This window comes from Salarias fasciatus, chromosome 20 (genome assembly GCF_902148845.1).
Source record: "Salarias fasciatus chromosome 20, fSalaFa1.1, whole genome shotgun sequence".
NCBI lineage: Eukaryota > Metazoa > Chordata > Actinopteri > Blenniiformes > Blenniidae > Salarias > Salarias fasciatus.
This window is the reverse complement of record NC_043764.1, coordinates 26,963,594-26,978,593: the sequence shown is the minus strand read 5'-3', so window position 1 is coordinate 26,978,593 and position 15,000 is coordinate 26,963,594. Positions and strand designations below refer to the sequence as shown.

Genomic DNA, 15,000 nt, shown 5'->3' with positions numbered 1-15,000 from the left:
AGCTTCAGGGAAAGTTAGTGTCAGATGTGCGTAAGTTAACCCGTTAGAATGAGTTACATGATGGTCGTCATCAATACAGCAGTAGAACAATCATGAGGTTAGTTATTTTCATTATAAGATTGGTTGAAGAAATATGTTTAACAGGGTTTTAATTTGGTTGGTTATTAGGCTATTTGTTTAGTTGGTGATAAAATATGTTAAAATTGTGTTTTTATTGGGTTATTTGGTGAGTCATAGATTTCATATGAGGTTGGTTTTATTAGTTGTTTGGGTTTTTATTAGAATTCAGGCTGTCAGAGTTAATCACATTAATCGTGAATAATCAATGTAGGGATGACTAAAGATACATTTTTTTAATCGTAATTAATCACATAAATTAGGCTTGGGGCTGTTTTCAGTTTAAAAACTTTATTTCCAACATGGACATTGTATTAAGCTGGTCCACATGGTGCTTTATTTTGAAAGAAAATCCAACAAGGTCAAAAAGGAAGTTCTTTCTCTGTGTTTGATTCCCGATCAAGACGCTCTGGTCAGAAATCAGTCGCTGCAGGAAACCGAGATGCTGAAACTCCAACAATGACTTTAAAGTCAAGTTTTGAACCGACTGTTTGGACTGATGAACGCTTTACGTTATGGGCTGAAAACTGCACTGAAATGCAAAACAACACTGTTTAAAAAATGCCATTCAAAGTGTGATTATTTTCAATTAACTATGGAAATAAAGCAATTACTCCTGATTAAAAAAATTAATCTTTTGTCAGCCGTAATTGGTTATGGACGTTCTTTAAAAAATAGCTAATTTTTAGTTATTGGAGGAAAATGATGGTGCGTTCATGTTCTTTGAACAGGACTGTGTGTGTTCGGCTCTCTGATCTGCGACATCAAACCAATTACCCACAACCCCCTGCAGCTGCACCTAATGATGTTCACCTTTACAGAGAAACCCCCCCTCTAGGTGATGGGGCGGAAAAGAAGGCGGGGCTTCCCGCCCGCCACTCACCAGGACTCGCTGCTCTCCGGTGAGATCGGGCGAATCGCAGAGCAGCTGGTTCTCCGACACGGTGAGCAGGCAGGGCGCCTCGCCGATCAGCACCGTGTAGTTCAGCCGGTTGTTCCCGGGAGCCGGCGGGATCAGGTTTTTACCCTGGAGCACACACACACACACACACACACACACACACACACACGATCAGCACTCCTGTCAATCAACCCACACCCCGCCTGCTTCCTCCACTGTACGTTCTCTCGTTCTCTCTCACCTTCAGAATGATGGGTGACCCCGGTTTGACCTCCAGGATTCCAGAACTTCCCAGCGGGTCAAAGGTCGGGTTGGGGTAGTGCATGAAGGGGGTGGAGTTCAGAACCAGTAGCGAGGAAACCTGAAGAGGATCAAAGACTCTGTAAACCTCTATACCCTCGACAGTCGATTCTGTTCCAGTGTGAAAGTTTCTCCTCGGGTTTCTGGCGGTTTGGGGCTTCGGCTCCCAGAATCCTCGGCTCCAGACGCACCTGGTCGAAGATGAAGCCGAACTCGTCGGGCCGCAGCGCCCCCTCTGGCGGGCTGGACTTGCTGTAGATCAGACCGGGAGCCAGGCACGTCATGGTGCTGTCGTTGACCACGGTGCAGAACTGCAGGAGGAGGAGGAGGATCGGAGGGAGGTTCAGGTCCAGACCGAGGTCTCTGGTTCTCTGAAAAACCCGGCGGCGGGAGGATCGGGTCTGGATCTTACGTTGTTGGTCTCCACGCCTCCGTACTTGGCTCGGACTTTGGGCTCCTGGATGGTTTGAAGGTTGGTGCCCGTCACCGTGATCACCGTGCTGCCACTGAACACACACACACACAAACACACACACACACACACACACACACACACACGATTTAGAACGATCACCCTGCTCTGGATCTGGATCCTGATGTGGATCTGGAGGACTTACTTCAGGATGGTCCAGCTGGGCTCGATGCTGGTGATGGTGGGATCCTCCGTGTAAACGTACTTGGTGTCGGCGCTCGTCACCTCGGCCTTGTCGATCATCAGCCGGATGGGGGCGGGGCCAGAGCCGGACAGGGAGGCGGGCGTTATGCAGACGATCTCCCGATTGGTCCTCCTGCGGGAGGGGGCGGGGGATACGGTTACTTCCTGTTTGCACCTTTACCGGGAGGCGGATCAGACGAGGAGGATCTGGACTGACTTGACGAACAGACACTCCTCCCGGTCGATGAAGACGGTGACGGCGCTGCCGGCGTCCAGGTGGCGGCCGGTCACCGTCAGCCGGGTCCCGCCAGAAACCGGACCCCGCTCCGGGCGGACCCGGCTGAAACTGGGGCTCTGGAGGAGGAGGAGGAGGAGGAGGAGGAGGAGGGGGAGGAGGAGGAGGAGGGGGGTGAACACAGAGGAAGGTGAGACCGGAACAGAGACCGCCGCCGCGCTCCTCGTCGCTCCACTCACCACGAAGGAGTACGTCTGCGTGGACAGCGTCCGGTACTCGGCGCTGCACACGCCGATGCAGAGCTCCACCGGGCCGCCGGGGGAGTGAGGCAGCAGCGCCTCCGCCATGTCGCACACGATCCTGCACACACACACACACACAGTCAAGACACAGTCCTGCAAACACACACACACACAGACGCATGCGCACACACTGACCTCTCGGCGCTGATGTACTGCGACGGGACGGGGTTACAACGCACGCCGGCCACCTGCACGTGAGCGATCTCCTTCACCTGCAGGCCCAGGTTCTCGCCCTCGATGGTGACCCGGGTGCCGCCCTCACGGGGACCCGTCAGGGGGTCGATCTGCAGCCGACGCACACACCCAAAAAAAAATTTTTTAAAAATGGCAAGACGGCCATCAAACCAGCCGGAATTTAATAGTTTTTGAGTTCATGAACTGTTCTCAGAATTTTCAGAGGCGTGACGCTGCGGGTTGCGGGTTCGATTCCCACCTTGGTGATGCGTGGGTGGCTGCAGCGCAGGTTGTGCCGTCCGTGGTGCATCCAGTTGGCGTCGGGGGCGGGGCAGTGCTGCCGCAGGAGGCACTTCCTGCTCTCGGTGCACCAGCCGCACTCGAAGGTGGGCGGAGCTTTGAGGCACTGGCCGCAGCTGGAGCGCTGCGCCTCGCACTTGTAGAGCAGCGCTGACACACACACACACAAAAAACACACACACGTTAACCGTGTTTAGAGAGGAAGATCCGCGCTAAACGTTTCACCTCCTCACAGGTGCGGTGGTTCACCTTTCATCGCCGCTGGCTTGTCGATGAAGAAATCTCCGTCCCAGACGATGGAGAAATCCACCGGGAGGTCGCCGGCCTCGTCGCCTTCGTACCAGTACTGAAGACACAGACGCAGAGGTGTCAGGGCGCGTTCACACCACAACGTCTTCAAGTGAAAACGCACGACTTTCGTTGCGTTTTGATGTCCGTTTAGACGACAACTGTAAGCGGAGACACTGACAAAGCTACTTTTTTTTTAAAAAAAGGCTCCTGGGGTGGAAGTTTTGAAAAAAAAAAAAAAAAAACAGACTGTCATCGTGTAAACAGGTGAAAACGTTGTTAATGCACACGCAGAGACAGGACTTTAGTGCAACATTATGGAACAGGAAGATTTAGTGTGTGTGTGTGTGTGTGTGTGTGTGTGTGTGTGTGTGTGTGTGTGTGTGTGTTGCTGTCTTTGAGGAGACTCTGATGTGTAGAATCACTCATGAAAACACGAGTTGCGCCGCACTAACTTCACCCCCGCCTGACTCACTCAGTGCTGACCCCTGCTGGTCAACACTTCCTGCCTTTTAGAGCTTCACAAAAAGATTCCAAATATAATCTCAACAAAGCATCAAGACCAGTGTGTGAGTGGTGAGGAAGTGGATGTACATGCACTGTGAGTGTGTGTGTGTGTGCGCATGAAAGTGGTTACTGTATGTGTACTGTGTGTGTATCTTCAGGGTGAGTTGCAGTGTGTGTGTGTTACAATGAATTATGATCCCTGTTGGGCTCAGCTGGCTGATTTTAATGGAAAAATCTGGGTCCTCTGGGTCCACACACACACACACACACACACACACACACACACACACACACACACACACACACACACGGTCCTGGTACTCATAAAGACAACATTTCAAAAATGGTTCTGAACCCTGTGTAGCTCTGCTGAAAAGATCACGTAACCATTATTAATTACAACCCTGTGTGTGTGTGTGTGTGTGTGTGTGTGTGTGTGTGTGTGTGTGTGTGTGTGTGTAATGTAAGTTAATGAAATGAGCAGCAGACCAGAGTCATTAGGACACATTGATTTTCAATCTTTCAGCAAACTCCACTTCATTCTGCTTTCTGAGTGTCTGTGTGTGTGTGTGTTGTTCAGATGATATCTTTGCATACATGCGTGTCTGTTTGTGTGTGTGTGTGTGTGTGTGTGTGTCTGTGTCTGTGTCTGTGTGTGTGTGTCATTATTCGAGCTGACATATTCAGCCTGCTCTGTTGCATTGACGACGAATTGAAATATTTATTGAACACACACACACACACACACACACACACACACACACACACACACACACACACACACACACACACACACAGACCTGCAGTGGATCAGGTTCGTCTTTAAGTCCATTATGTTTTTTCTATGACTGTTTTGCTGGTTACCATGGATACCTGTGGCCGCCATGACAACACTGCCTGGCTGTGTGTGTGTGTGTGTGTGTGTGTGTGTGTGTGTGTGTGTTTCCATCTCTTCTTGCTTGATAGCGATATCAGCCGTTCAGTGAGCTGCTGAAACCATTAAAATCTGCTCAGATTTACGTTTCTGATTGGATGAGGAGAAGTAGGAGGAAGAGGAGGAAGAGGAGGACGAGGAAGAGGAGGAGGAGGAGGAGGAGGAGGAGGAGGAGGAGGAAGAGGAGGTAGAGGATGGAATGATGCATGAGGAGGTGAACGGAGGGAAAGGAAGAGATGAAAACATGAGATAATTCACCATCTGCTGTCATTTCACACACAGCTTTCATCCGTCAGCTCGCACATGAGAACATCCTCGCACCCTCGTCCATCACAGTCACACTCCTCTGTGTGTGTGTGTGTGTGTGTGTGTGTGTGTGTGTGTGTGTGTGTGTGTGTGTGTGTGTGTGTGTGTATTTACTCCTGGCCAATCAGAGCTCTGAACAGACAGGCAGAACCATGTTGCTGTGTCTCATGATGCAGCAGTGCATGTTGGGTAATGTCTCATGACGCATGCTTGGTACTAGTGTTTCATGGTGCAGCAGTGCATGCTGGGTAGCGCTCTCACCGAGGTGTTCTGACACTGGATGCAGGAGGAGTTGAAGCGGACGGCCGGGATGCGCTGCACCTTCCCCTGGATGTTGAACACACACTCGTAGTTCTTCTGGCCGGACTGCGGCTGCGGAAGGTTCCGGGCCCGCAGCGTGATGGGACGCACCATCCCGGCCGGGACCAGGATGTCCGAGGTGGGCAGGATCTGAGGACAGCCCTGCAGGGACGGAGGCCCGCAAGGGTTAGGACGCCTCCTGACAACCAGCAACATCCGCAAATGCCTTCACAGGAAGCGTTAGAAAGAAAACCTCTCTGTGGCGCACACACACACACACACACACACACACACACACGCACACTGAGTCTCTCAGTGTGTGAAACCTTTATTAACGAGCGTCGCCACGGTAATTAATTACATTGTGACTGACGGGAAGACCATTAGCTCCACAGGAAGTGGACCAAAGCACAGCGGACGCCAGCAGCCATGAGAGAGACCCAGTGTGTGTGTGTGTGTGTGTGTGTGTGTAAGGTCTAACTGTGTCCCTGGGTGAGTGTTCTACATTTATCCAACGCCACTGCACACCTAATGATTTCGAGTTTTCAGGGAATTTAATTAGACTCCGGTATAAAAAGCCAAAGATTCACAAAGGCACAAAAAAAATTCTCACATTCTTTTCTTCATTTCGTGTTTTTCAGGAAACATCTTGGAATCAGGCTGATTTTTATGCAGCAGCTCAAACACGTGACATGAAAGAGCTGCTCGGAAAACCCGGGACACTCGCAGAAGAAGAACCGTACGATGAAGACGCCGCTAAGGCGATGACGTTTTGCTGGAAATCATGGATGTAACGATGCAAAATGTGACGAATTACATTAGTGGCAAAAAAACAAACAAACAAACAAACATTGTTTTTCCTCAGATCCAGCAGGGATCTCAGTCCGTTTCCAGTTGAACACTCAGATCATAACTGCTTCCTTGAAATAACTCAGTGTCAGTTTTTCAGGTTTCTGCAGCTGCTGCTGCTGCTGCGTCTCGTTCCGCTGACTCGTCTGTTTTTCTGCCTCGCCTGGAGATGAAGTGATAGCCGGAGCGGCTCGTCTTCATCCGCACCGCTCTGCCTCTCACATGACAAAGTATTCCCGTTCCACACTTTAACCCGGTTGAATAAAGGTTAAATAAAAAGTAATTACATTTCTTCCCCTTTGTCTTCTTTCCCTGTCTGCTGCCTCTTCTCCTCTCAGCCCCCCCCCCCCCCCCCCCCCCCACCCACACACTCTGCCTAACTGCGTGCTAATTAACATTAATTGCTGTGATTGGACGCTTTCATGTCAATTAAGTGGCTATTCATCTCCCATTAACCAATTAGCCAATCAGAGGTTGTTACTGTCATCCTGCCACGACACCGAGCACCAATCAAACGACTGGATGGGCTCGTCGACTCCGCTAACGAGATAAGGAGCCGACTGAGTGAGAGGCTGCGGTGATCCGTTAGCAGAGAGAGAAGGAAACGCACAGCAGACCGAGGCCCGGTTTACACCACAATGCTTCAGCACCTCGTTTAAACGGCGACGACAGAAATGCTGAAAAACGATGCAGTTTTCATGTGAGGCCACTAGCAGGTGCTGTTTGTTCACTTTTGGAATGAAACCAGACAGACAAGACGCCAACCTCCGCTGGTGACAAATGAAACCAATGCAGTGAAGCTGTTATTCAGGGGAAATTCCAGCAGTGGGCGATGATGTCGGTTTAACAATGGAACCCACTGAAAAACGCCGACTTTCAGAATGCAAATCAATATATATATAAAGTGTGTTTTTACAACATGTTCTGGTCTCTGTCGCTAGTTTCTACAACCGTGTCGGCTTGACTCTGATTTTCATATAGATCATCTGTTGATTTTATTTCATGAGTTAAAGTTTTGCATAAATCGCCCTATCACAGCGCCTCCTCTGTCCAGATCGTGAACATGTTTGGTTTCTCTTGACAATTAAAAAATAGTGAGAATGGTTCCTGTTTCAGAATCCTGAACGAGATGATTCAGTCATCGGAGACGAACCACAGCCTGGAAACTACATGTGATAAAGAAACTCGAGTCATCTGCAAAATAAAAACCCTCAAACTTCGTACTAGCTGGTTGAAACTTTCAGGGATTATTCCGCTCTATCATTTGTGGTAATCTTCTTGAAATCAAAGACGGTTTAGTCACATATTTCCTCAGTTACCGCCGACTGAAAACTCTTCCAAGTCGAGTCATTTTCCATCAGGTTTCCTCAGCAGAGAGTCTGAACCGATCTCCGCTGGTTTCCGTGATATGAAGACTGAAAAAGCAGACGGCGCGGTTTTAAAAGAGCGCGTCATCTACAAAAAGAACTGTACTGATGGGAAATGGATGAAAAAACAAACTGTTCCAAACTATCAGCTGAGAATAACCGGATAAATCTAGCAGTGAGAGTTCTGATCGTGCACTTCATTTTCTGAGAAACGGTGGGTCTGAATAGTTTCAAACGTCAAACCTTTTCTGATTTTAACTGTTTTTCAACATTATTAGACATATTTATTTTGCAAATTAAAAAAATACTTAAGTAAAATCAGCTTTTTCCCAGTACTCCCATTTAGGTTCCATTCACATAACATGTTATAAGACTGTATAATAACATATATATTATATTAGATGATCAATTTTCTATGGATTACATTTTTTTTTTATTGTTTCTTCATGTAGAAATTTTTATTTTTGGCCACAAAGAGCTGAAAATATTCCACACACACTTAGAAAAATTAAGAAAAAAAAAAAATCTTCATCTATCTGATGTTACCTTTCTAACAGAGAGCTTCCAGAGCGAGACAGCGTGTCGTCTTCTGGTATTTTATGATGTCGGAAGGTTTGAAAAACTTCATGAAGTTTGAAAAAAAAAAAAAACTTTCCTTTTTTTAACAACATCTGAGCTCTGTCCTGAAAACACGCCTCAGCAGTTTAAATCCCATCAGTCACGGAGTCCTTGAACGCATCAGCAAGGACAGACTTAAACACACAGTATGTGTGTGTGTGTGTGTGTGTGTGTGTGCTTCCAGCTTTCACTGTTGACCTGAAGCTTCACTCTTGTTTACTGAACCATGTAATGAGCGAGTGGGAGCAGCTCTGACCTCCATCACTGCTCCATCCTGCAGAAAATCACTGAGAAACACACTGATCTACAGCCACACACACACACACACACACACACACACCTCACACGGACACACGCGCACACACACACACACATCGCAGTCATGGAAACAGGATGGAAAATAGATGGCTCATGAAGCGGACCACATCTCTCGTCCATTTTAACCTCAGTGACAGGAGTTTCTAGCGGCAGCACACGCAGCGAGACTTTCCTCCAGGAGGAGCTGCTCCACGTTCTGAAGACGAGTCTTGAAGGAACCTCAGCAGAAAACTCCACAATCAATCCATAAAAAGCTGCTCCTGCCTAATCTACTGAGTGGACCTGGTGGAGCAGCGTCATTCAGAACATGTTGAGATGACACTCCAGGAGGACGTTCTAATCTCTGGTCTTGCCCACGAGGAATGACATGTTTTCTCCAGAGACGTGATCAGAAATCAATCAATTTTAAAGTTATATTCAGGTTTGTAACAAACGTCAGACATGGAGGACGGAAAGACAAACAGAACTCTTTTTACGCAGATTGAGGTTTTTATTTAGAGAATTGGTTTATGTTATTTGATTATATTGATATTTCCACTGTGTTGTTATACTGACATCGTCATGCACATTATTGTATTGCTACTGTCGTTACATAATAGCTGTGATTAATGTTGTGTTCTTGCTCATTTACTGCATGTTTTGTTCTGGCCGTGGCGTCCAGCACCACTGTGTCCATCCAGAGTCTGATCGTCCTCCAGCCGTGTTCCAGCATGTCCAGCATCGTCTTCTTCAGGTCAGGCTCTGGATCCAGTGGAGTCAGGCACCACTGGGAGAAGAAATAAATGAAACCTGCAAATTAAACACTTCAACCCTTATGTATATATATGTGTGTATATGTATATGTATATGTATATATATATATATATATATATATATATATATATATATATATATATATATATATATATATATATATGTATATATATATACATATATATACATATATATATATATATATATATATATATATATATGTATATGTATGTGTGTATATGTATATGTATATATATATATATATATATATATATATATATATATATATACACACACACACACACACACACACATATATATATATTTGTATACTAAACCTGAGAAAAATAAATTATCTGAAAGTTCAAAATGTATCGGAATTGATTTGATTTTGCTTTTGAATGAGTAATTTTCATGGTTTCTTGCAAAACATAAACAGACAGACTAAAACAATGAATATATTTCACATATTTTAGCCAAAATAAGTTCTCAAATGAGTTATTCCACTAGTAAGAAGCTGTGTAACATCTGGAATAATGTACAGTGAGCTATTATATTATGTAAAGAAGCTTGATGCAGAGCGGAGGGTTTATTTGACTGTTTAACAACCAGCTCTCTCTCCATTTTGTTCTTCATGTACATTTTACCAGTGAACGGTTATTTTACAGGATCTGGTTTGCATGCTCTCCTCCTCATTAGAATATCTAGAAGTGAAACAAAAGTTTGGCATCTTTTCCAGTTATACTGCATTTGCATGGTAAAACCGGCATGTTTAAAACATCCAGGCATCCAGTGTCACATGTGACGTTTTAAACAGATCGAATCGTTTGGAAATCTGTGGAAAATTCTGTGAATAATTCTACTTTAAGATGAAGGAGAACCTCTTACCTCCACAGCCTTTCATGCGCTGGTCGTGACGGTGCGTCCCCGGCGCTGCGGAGACTCGGTCAGCGCGGCGTCTAGTGTGCTATCATCTGAGCGCGGCGTCTCGGTGTATCATACCATAGACATGAAACGCGATAATATGAAATAGTACATATTACATCTGTGTGTTTGAGCTCGGCACTGCTTGTTTTGTTTACGTTCCATTTCCTTCCTTTTCACATTTCTCTGATTTCCATCAGTTGAAAGAGCTCATCTTTTACCACAGACATGATTCACGATTTCTTAATCGGAAACACTTAAGAAGCTCAACATTTCCGATCGTCGGCCCCGACCCGTTCCGGGGACGATTGTCGGAACGAATTCAGCCTCAGTCCGCAGACCGCAGGATGATCTTAGAGGATAATCTTTTAAGAGAAAAGATAATGGGGGGGTTTGATGTGGTCACTAACACGAACACTTTCAAATCACTATTTTTTGGTCTATCTCCTGCTTGTTTTTCCTGCTCCAAGCCTGACTGAAGCTCTATGATTGGTCCATTCCTCTACGTCACGGAGCGCCTTCTGAAACTCCACACCTGATCCAGACGTTTGCGTCCTGAATGTGCGCTCGATGGGAGAAGCTGTTAAATTCAAGGGAGAACAGGACGCGGCGGTGCGGTGTGCGGGCGGAGCGCCGCCGTACCTCCATGCCGCTGACCCGGCCCTCCTGGAAGGAGCAGTCCTGCAGGTTGTTGGTGCAGACGTGGCGGTATTTGCACCAGTGGCAGGGGAAGACGCTGCTCACGCAGGTGGTGCACCTGGCGGAGACACACACGGGGATTGGTGGAGATGGGGAGGGGGAGGGGGGAGGAGGGGGAGGGGGAGGAAGGGGGCGGGACTTACGAGTTGAGCACGGAGCAGTTGTAGTAGACGAGGTTGGTTGTGATGAACTGGTGTCCGGTCTCCGTGGAGCGCAGGCTGAGCTGAACCACGCGCTTCTCTCCTGAAAGCAGCACCGACACTCAGATGAAACCAGAACCGGAACCGGAACCGGAACGTTAACCACAGCTGAGACTGAGGAGTGGAGTCTTACCGTAGGAGTGTGTGTGTGTGGGCAGCTCCCGGAGGGACGGTGACATACACACCACCTGACCTTTGGCCTGGACCTCTCCCGGCGTCTCGCTGAGGTCCTCGAACACGCAGGAGACGCCGGTGGACAGAGCGGGGACGTGCTGCACCCGGATCGTCAGCTGGACGGGAGAGAACGTTCCGGTGAGCGGCTCGGCAGCCGGACCGGTCTGGGGGCGGGGCCACGGCGGCGTTTACCTGCGTCGCCGGCGAGGTCACCGACATGTTGCTCGGGGTGACGGAGATGTCCACGCACTGGTCCAGACGGGTGTTGAAGTGCTGAGGCTCCTCCCACTTGTCGCAGGCTTCCTGTCTGGAGCACCTGGAGGGGTCAGAGGTCGGCGCAGAGTGAGCGAGCTGAGCGGGAATGTGATCAGTGGAGCCTGGAGCAGCGGCGGCGGCGGCGGCGGCTGCGGTCGTCTGCGGGGAGCAGCAGCTCCGCTCGGCAGCCGGCCTCTCGATCTGTTCTCTTCTAATTAGCAGCAGACGGAGAGACGGAGGACGGGAGATGAAACGAGTCGCGTTCTTCAGAAGACCCGTTCAAACCAGATTCCACCAACCTCAGAACCACCAGCGTTTCAGACCGGGCTGGGAAAAGAGTTCCTGACCGCTCTGGAACCGATCCAGAACCAGTTTTAGTTTTAACTGGTTCTCGGATCAGTTTGGTACTGGGTTTGGACCAGCTTTAAAATCACGCAAACAGGTTTTGAACTGTTTTTTATCGCTGTATGTAAACTGGTTTGAACAGGTTTGGAGGAGTTCAAGACTTAAAGACCGGTTTACTGTGGCACTAGAACGGATTCAGGAGAGTGTAAACCAGGTTGGAACCAAATCCAGGTTTATTCCGAACAGGTCTGGATGAGGCTGAGACTGGTTGAATCAAGGTCAAACCAACTGAAACCGGTTTGAACTGGCCAATTTAGACCAGTTTAAAACTGGTGTTGACCAGATTTAGGTTGATTTAAACTGGTTTAAATTGATTTGGACCCATCTTAAAGTGGTTAAGGACCAATTTTATCATTAATTAGAAAGAATAAAAAACCTGGTTTTTATTGTATTTGAACCGGTTTTAACTGATTTGAACCAGTTTCAGGCTGGTTTGGAAGCAGTCAGGACTGGTTGAAATTGTCTGAGTACTTTAGGCAGCGTTTAAAACGAAACTACTTGGATTCAGTTGTGAACCGGTTTTGGATCCTTCTATTCTGTTCCTGTTTCTCACCCACTTTCCAGGACGTGTGATTCATTTCCAGCTGAAAAATGAAAGTGTGGGACAGAACAGAAGTTCGAGGCCGACGAGAGCCGGAGCACAAAGGAAAGCCTGGAAGCTTCACAAACACAAACAAAGTCTCTCTCTCCACCAGCAGTCTGGAGCCGTTACCTTGAAGGGAAGCCGAGCTGATGGCCACTCAAAGACGAAAAGGCGTGTGTGTGTGTGTGTGTGTGTGCGTGCGTGTGTGTGTGTGTGTGTGTGGTCCATTTATAGAAACATTAACGAGTCCTCGTGGGAACAAACTTGCACGGTTTCTGTTCCTTTGTTTACAATTACTAAAAGCAGTCCTGACACTTTTCTTTTCTTTTTTTTTTTATTTTTTACTTTCGTCTTCAAATAGAAATCATACATTAAAATGTCTTTTAAGCGAAAACTGAGATTGTTTTTTTTTTTTTTTTTTTTTAAACAAAGAAACCGTGGCTCGTCTCACACCAGGAGGATTCAGGCTCCGTTCACTCAGACTTCGTTTATACCGCCATATCATTGCATTGTCATCTCAGGAAAGACTCCGTTTACAGGGGAACGGCAGATGCACTGGAAACGGTGTAGTTAGCACGGCAGGCCACGGGCGGCGCTGTCGTTTGTTGTCACTTGAATCCTGAGTGAAGTCACGGTGAACTAAATGTTAAAACTACAGACTCAGATCCTTCAGTCCGACGCTGCTCTCATGTGCTTCTATTTGTAGCCTTCAACATTGTTCATTGTTGGCCGTGAAGTGTTTTCTCATGCGTATACAGTCCATTTCCTCCACTTTTTCTCTCCTTTGTGCTTCTTATAGTCAGACAGTTTCTGGTGTTTCCTCCCAGATATTCCTTCTCATTGCTTTCTTGCCTAACAGCACACAGACACAGACATACACACACTCCCCTGATAAAAAAAAACTGCTTAAAACCTTTTTAACACTGTCCTCTTAAACTGTGATTGTTCGTCATGATTTTGTCTGAACATTAGAGGAGGAGGAGGTGAAAGAGGAGGTTCTTACTTGTTGAAGAGGACACACCAGCCACAGTGAGGGTCTCCTGATCCCAGACAGTCAGAGCAGCTGCTGTACTGCTCACAGCTCTCCACGGGCAGCCGGCTCACCTGACACACACACACACACACACACACACACACACGCACACACACACACACACACCTTCAGATGAATCTACATTTGAAAAACAACGTGGGAAGCCACTTCTTTGTATGACCACAGAGCAGTGTGTGTGTGTGTGTGTGTGTGTGTGTGTGTGTGTGTGTGTGTGTGTGTGTGTGTGTGTGTGTGTGTGTACCCTGCTTGCCACATTGCAACAAAATTATTCAAAACATGATCAATGTTTTAATACCCTGAACAAAAAATTTGAGCAAAATATTGATTTATAAAACTGAAACCTGGTTTCCGATCTTTAACAGGAAACTCGAAGTCTTGGCTTCACCAGTACAAACATGTGTGTATGTGTGTGTGTTGTGTCTTTTACCCAGAAGGCCTTGCAGCGGGCAGACAGTGGACACAGTGTGTGTCCCATTCAGACGTTCACACATGAATACTTTCTTTGTGTCAGAGAGACGGCAGCATCTCCTCTGACCTCATTATCAGCTCCTCTCTCCGTCTGCTCCTGCTGACTCAGCCTTTCTGTTCATACGTCGGCAACAAGAGACGTGCCGAGCGGATCGGTCCGTCCACCGACACGACGTCCCTGTCAACCGTTACCGTCACGTCCTCGCGAGGGACACGGCTGGACGCCGCACGACGTGGGAGCATGAGGCGCAAACTTGAGGTGTAAATGTGAATCACGAGACGCCACACAGGAACGTGACGAGGAGCAGATGTGTCACATGACACGTAAACATGACACGGAAATGTCAGACGGAAACATGAGAGGCAAATACCAAATGTGACCATGAGACGTGAACATGACAAACTACAACGGTAAACACGAAACATAAAGATGTAGACATGAGACGTAGCAGGAGACGAATATCCGATGTAGAGATGAGACGTAAACATGAGACAAGAGACATAAAGATGAGACATGAGACGTAAACATGAGACATAGACATGAGACGTAAGCATGACATGTAACCATGAGATGTAAAAATGAGATGTAAGCATGAGACAAAAGACATAAAGATGAGACATGAGATGTAAACATGAGGCGTAAACAATGACATAAAAATAAGAAGTAAGCATGAGATGTAAACGTGATGTAAACATAAGACATAAACATGAGATGTAAACATGAGACGTAAATATGCTGAAAACGAGACATAAACACGAGACGTAAACATGAGACATAAACACGAGACGTAAACGCGAGATGTAAACATGAGACATAAACATGAGACGTAAACATGAGATGTAACCATGAGATAAAAGACATAAAGATGAGACGTGAGATGTAAACATGAGGTGCAAACAAGACACATAAACATGAGACAAGAGACGTAAGGATGAGACATGAGATATAAACATGAGACACAAACAAGGAACGTCAACATGGAATGTCAACATGAGACTTGAACATGATGAGAC

At 47.0% G+C, this 15,000-nt stretch overlaps 1 protein-coding gene across 2 annotated transcripts in view; it reads right to left on the bottom strand.

Annotated features, from left to right (window-relative positions):
• The window catches only part of plxna3 (plexin A3), a 45,300-nt gene that overhangs the window by 5,900 nt on the left and 24,400 nt on the right, over window positions 1–15,000 (bottom strand). For both annotated transcript variants that reach the window (XM_030118876.1, XM_030118877.1), the window contains exons 7-22: window positions 13,468–13,568; window positions 11,414–11,537; window positions 11,181–11,337; window positions 10,991–11,090; window positions 10,791–10,905; window positions 5,281–5,481; window positions 3,234–3,330; window positions 2,944–3,134; window positions 2,646–2,794; window positions 2,448–2,568; window positions 2,191–2,327; window positions 1,936–2,106; window positions 1,731–1,824; window positions 1,510–1,629; window positions 1,260–1,379; window positions 1,001–1,144 (exon numbers count right to left, since the gene is read on the bottom strand). In XM_030118876.1, the coding sequence (XP_029974736.1) occupies window positions 1,001–1,144; window positions 1,260–1,379; window positions 1,510–1,629; window positions 1,731–1,824; window positions 1,936–2,106; window positions 2,191–2,327; window positions 2,448–2,568; window positions 2,646–2,794; window positions 2,944–3,134; window positions 3,234–3,330; window positions 5,281–5,481; window positions 10,791–10,905; window positions 10,991–11,090; window positions 11,181–11,337; window positions 11,414–11,537; window positions 13,468–13,568 (2,142 nt within the window). The remainder of the gene's footprint in view (window positions 1–1,000; window positions 1,145–1,259; window positions 1,380–1,509; window positions 1,630–1,730; window positions 1,825–1,935; window positions 2,107–2,190; window positions 2,328–2,447; window positions 2,569–2,645; window positions 2,795–2,943; window positions 3,135–3,233; window positions 3,331–5,280; window positions 5,482–10,790; window positions 10,906–10,990; window positions 11,091–11,180; window positions 11,338–11,413; window positions 11,538–13,467; window positions 13,569–15,000) is intronic.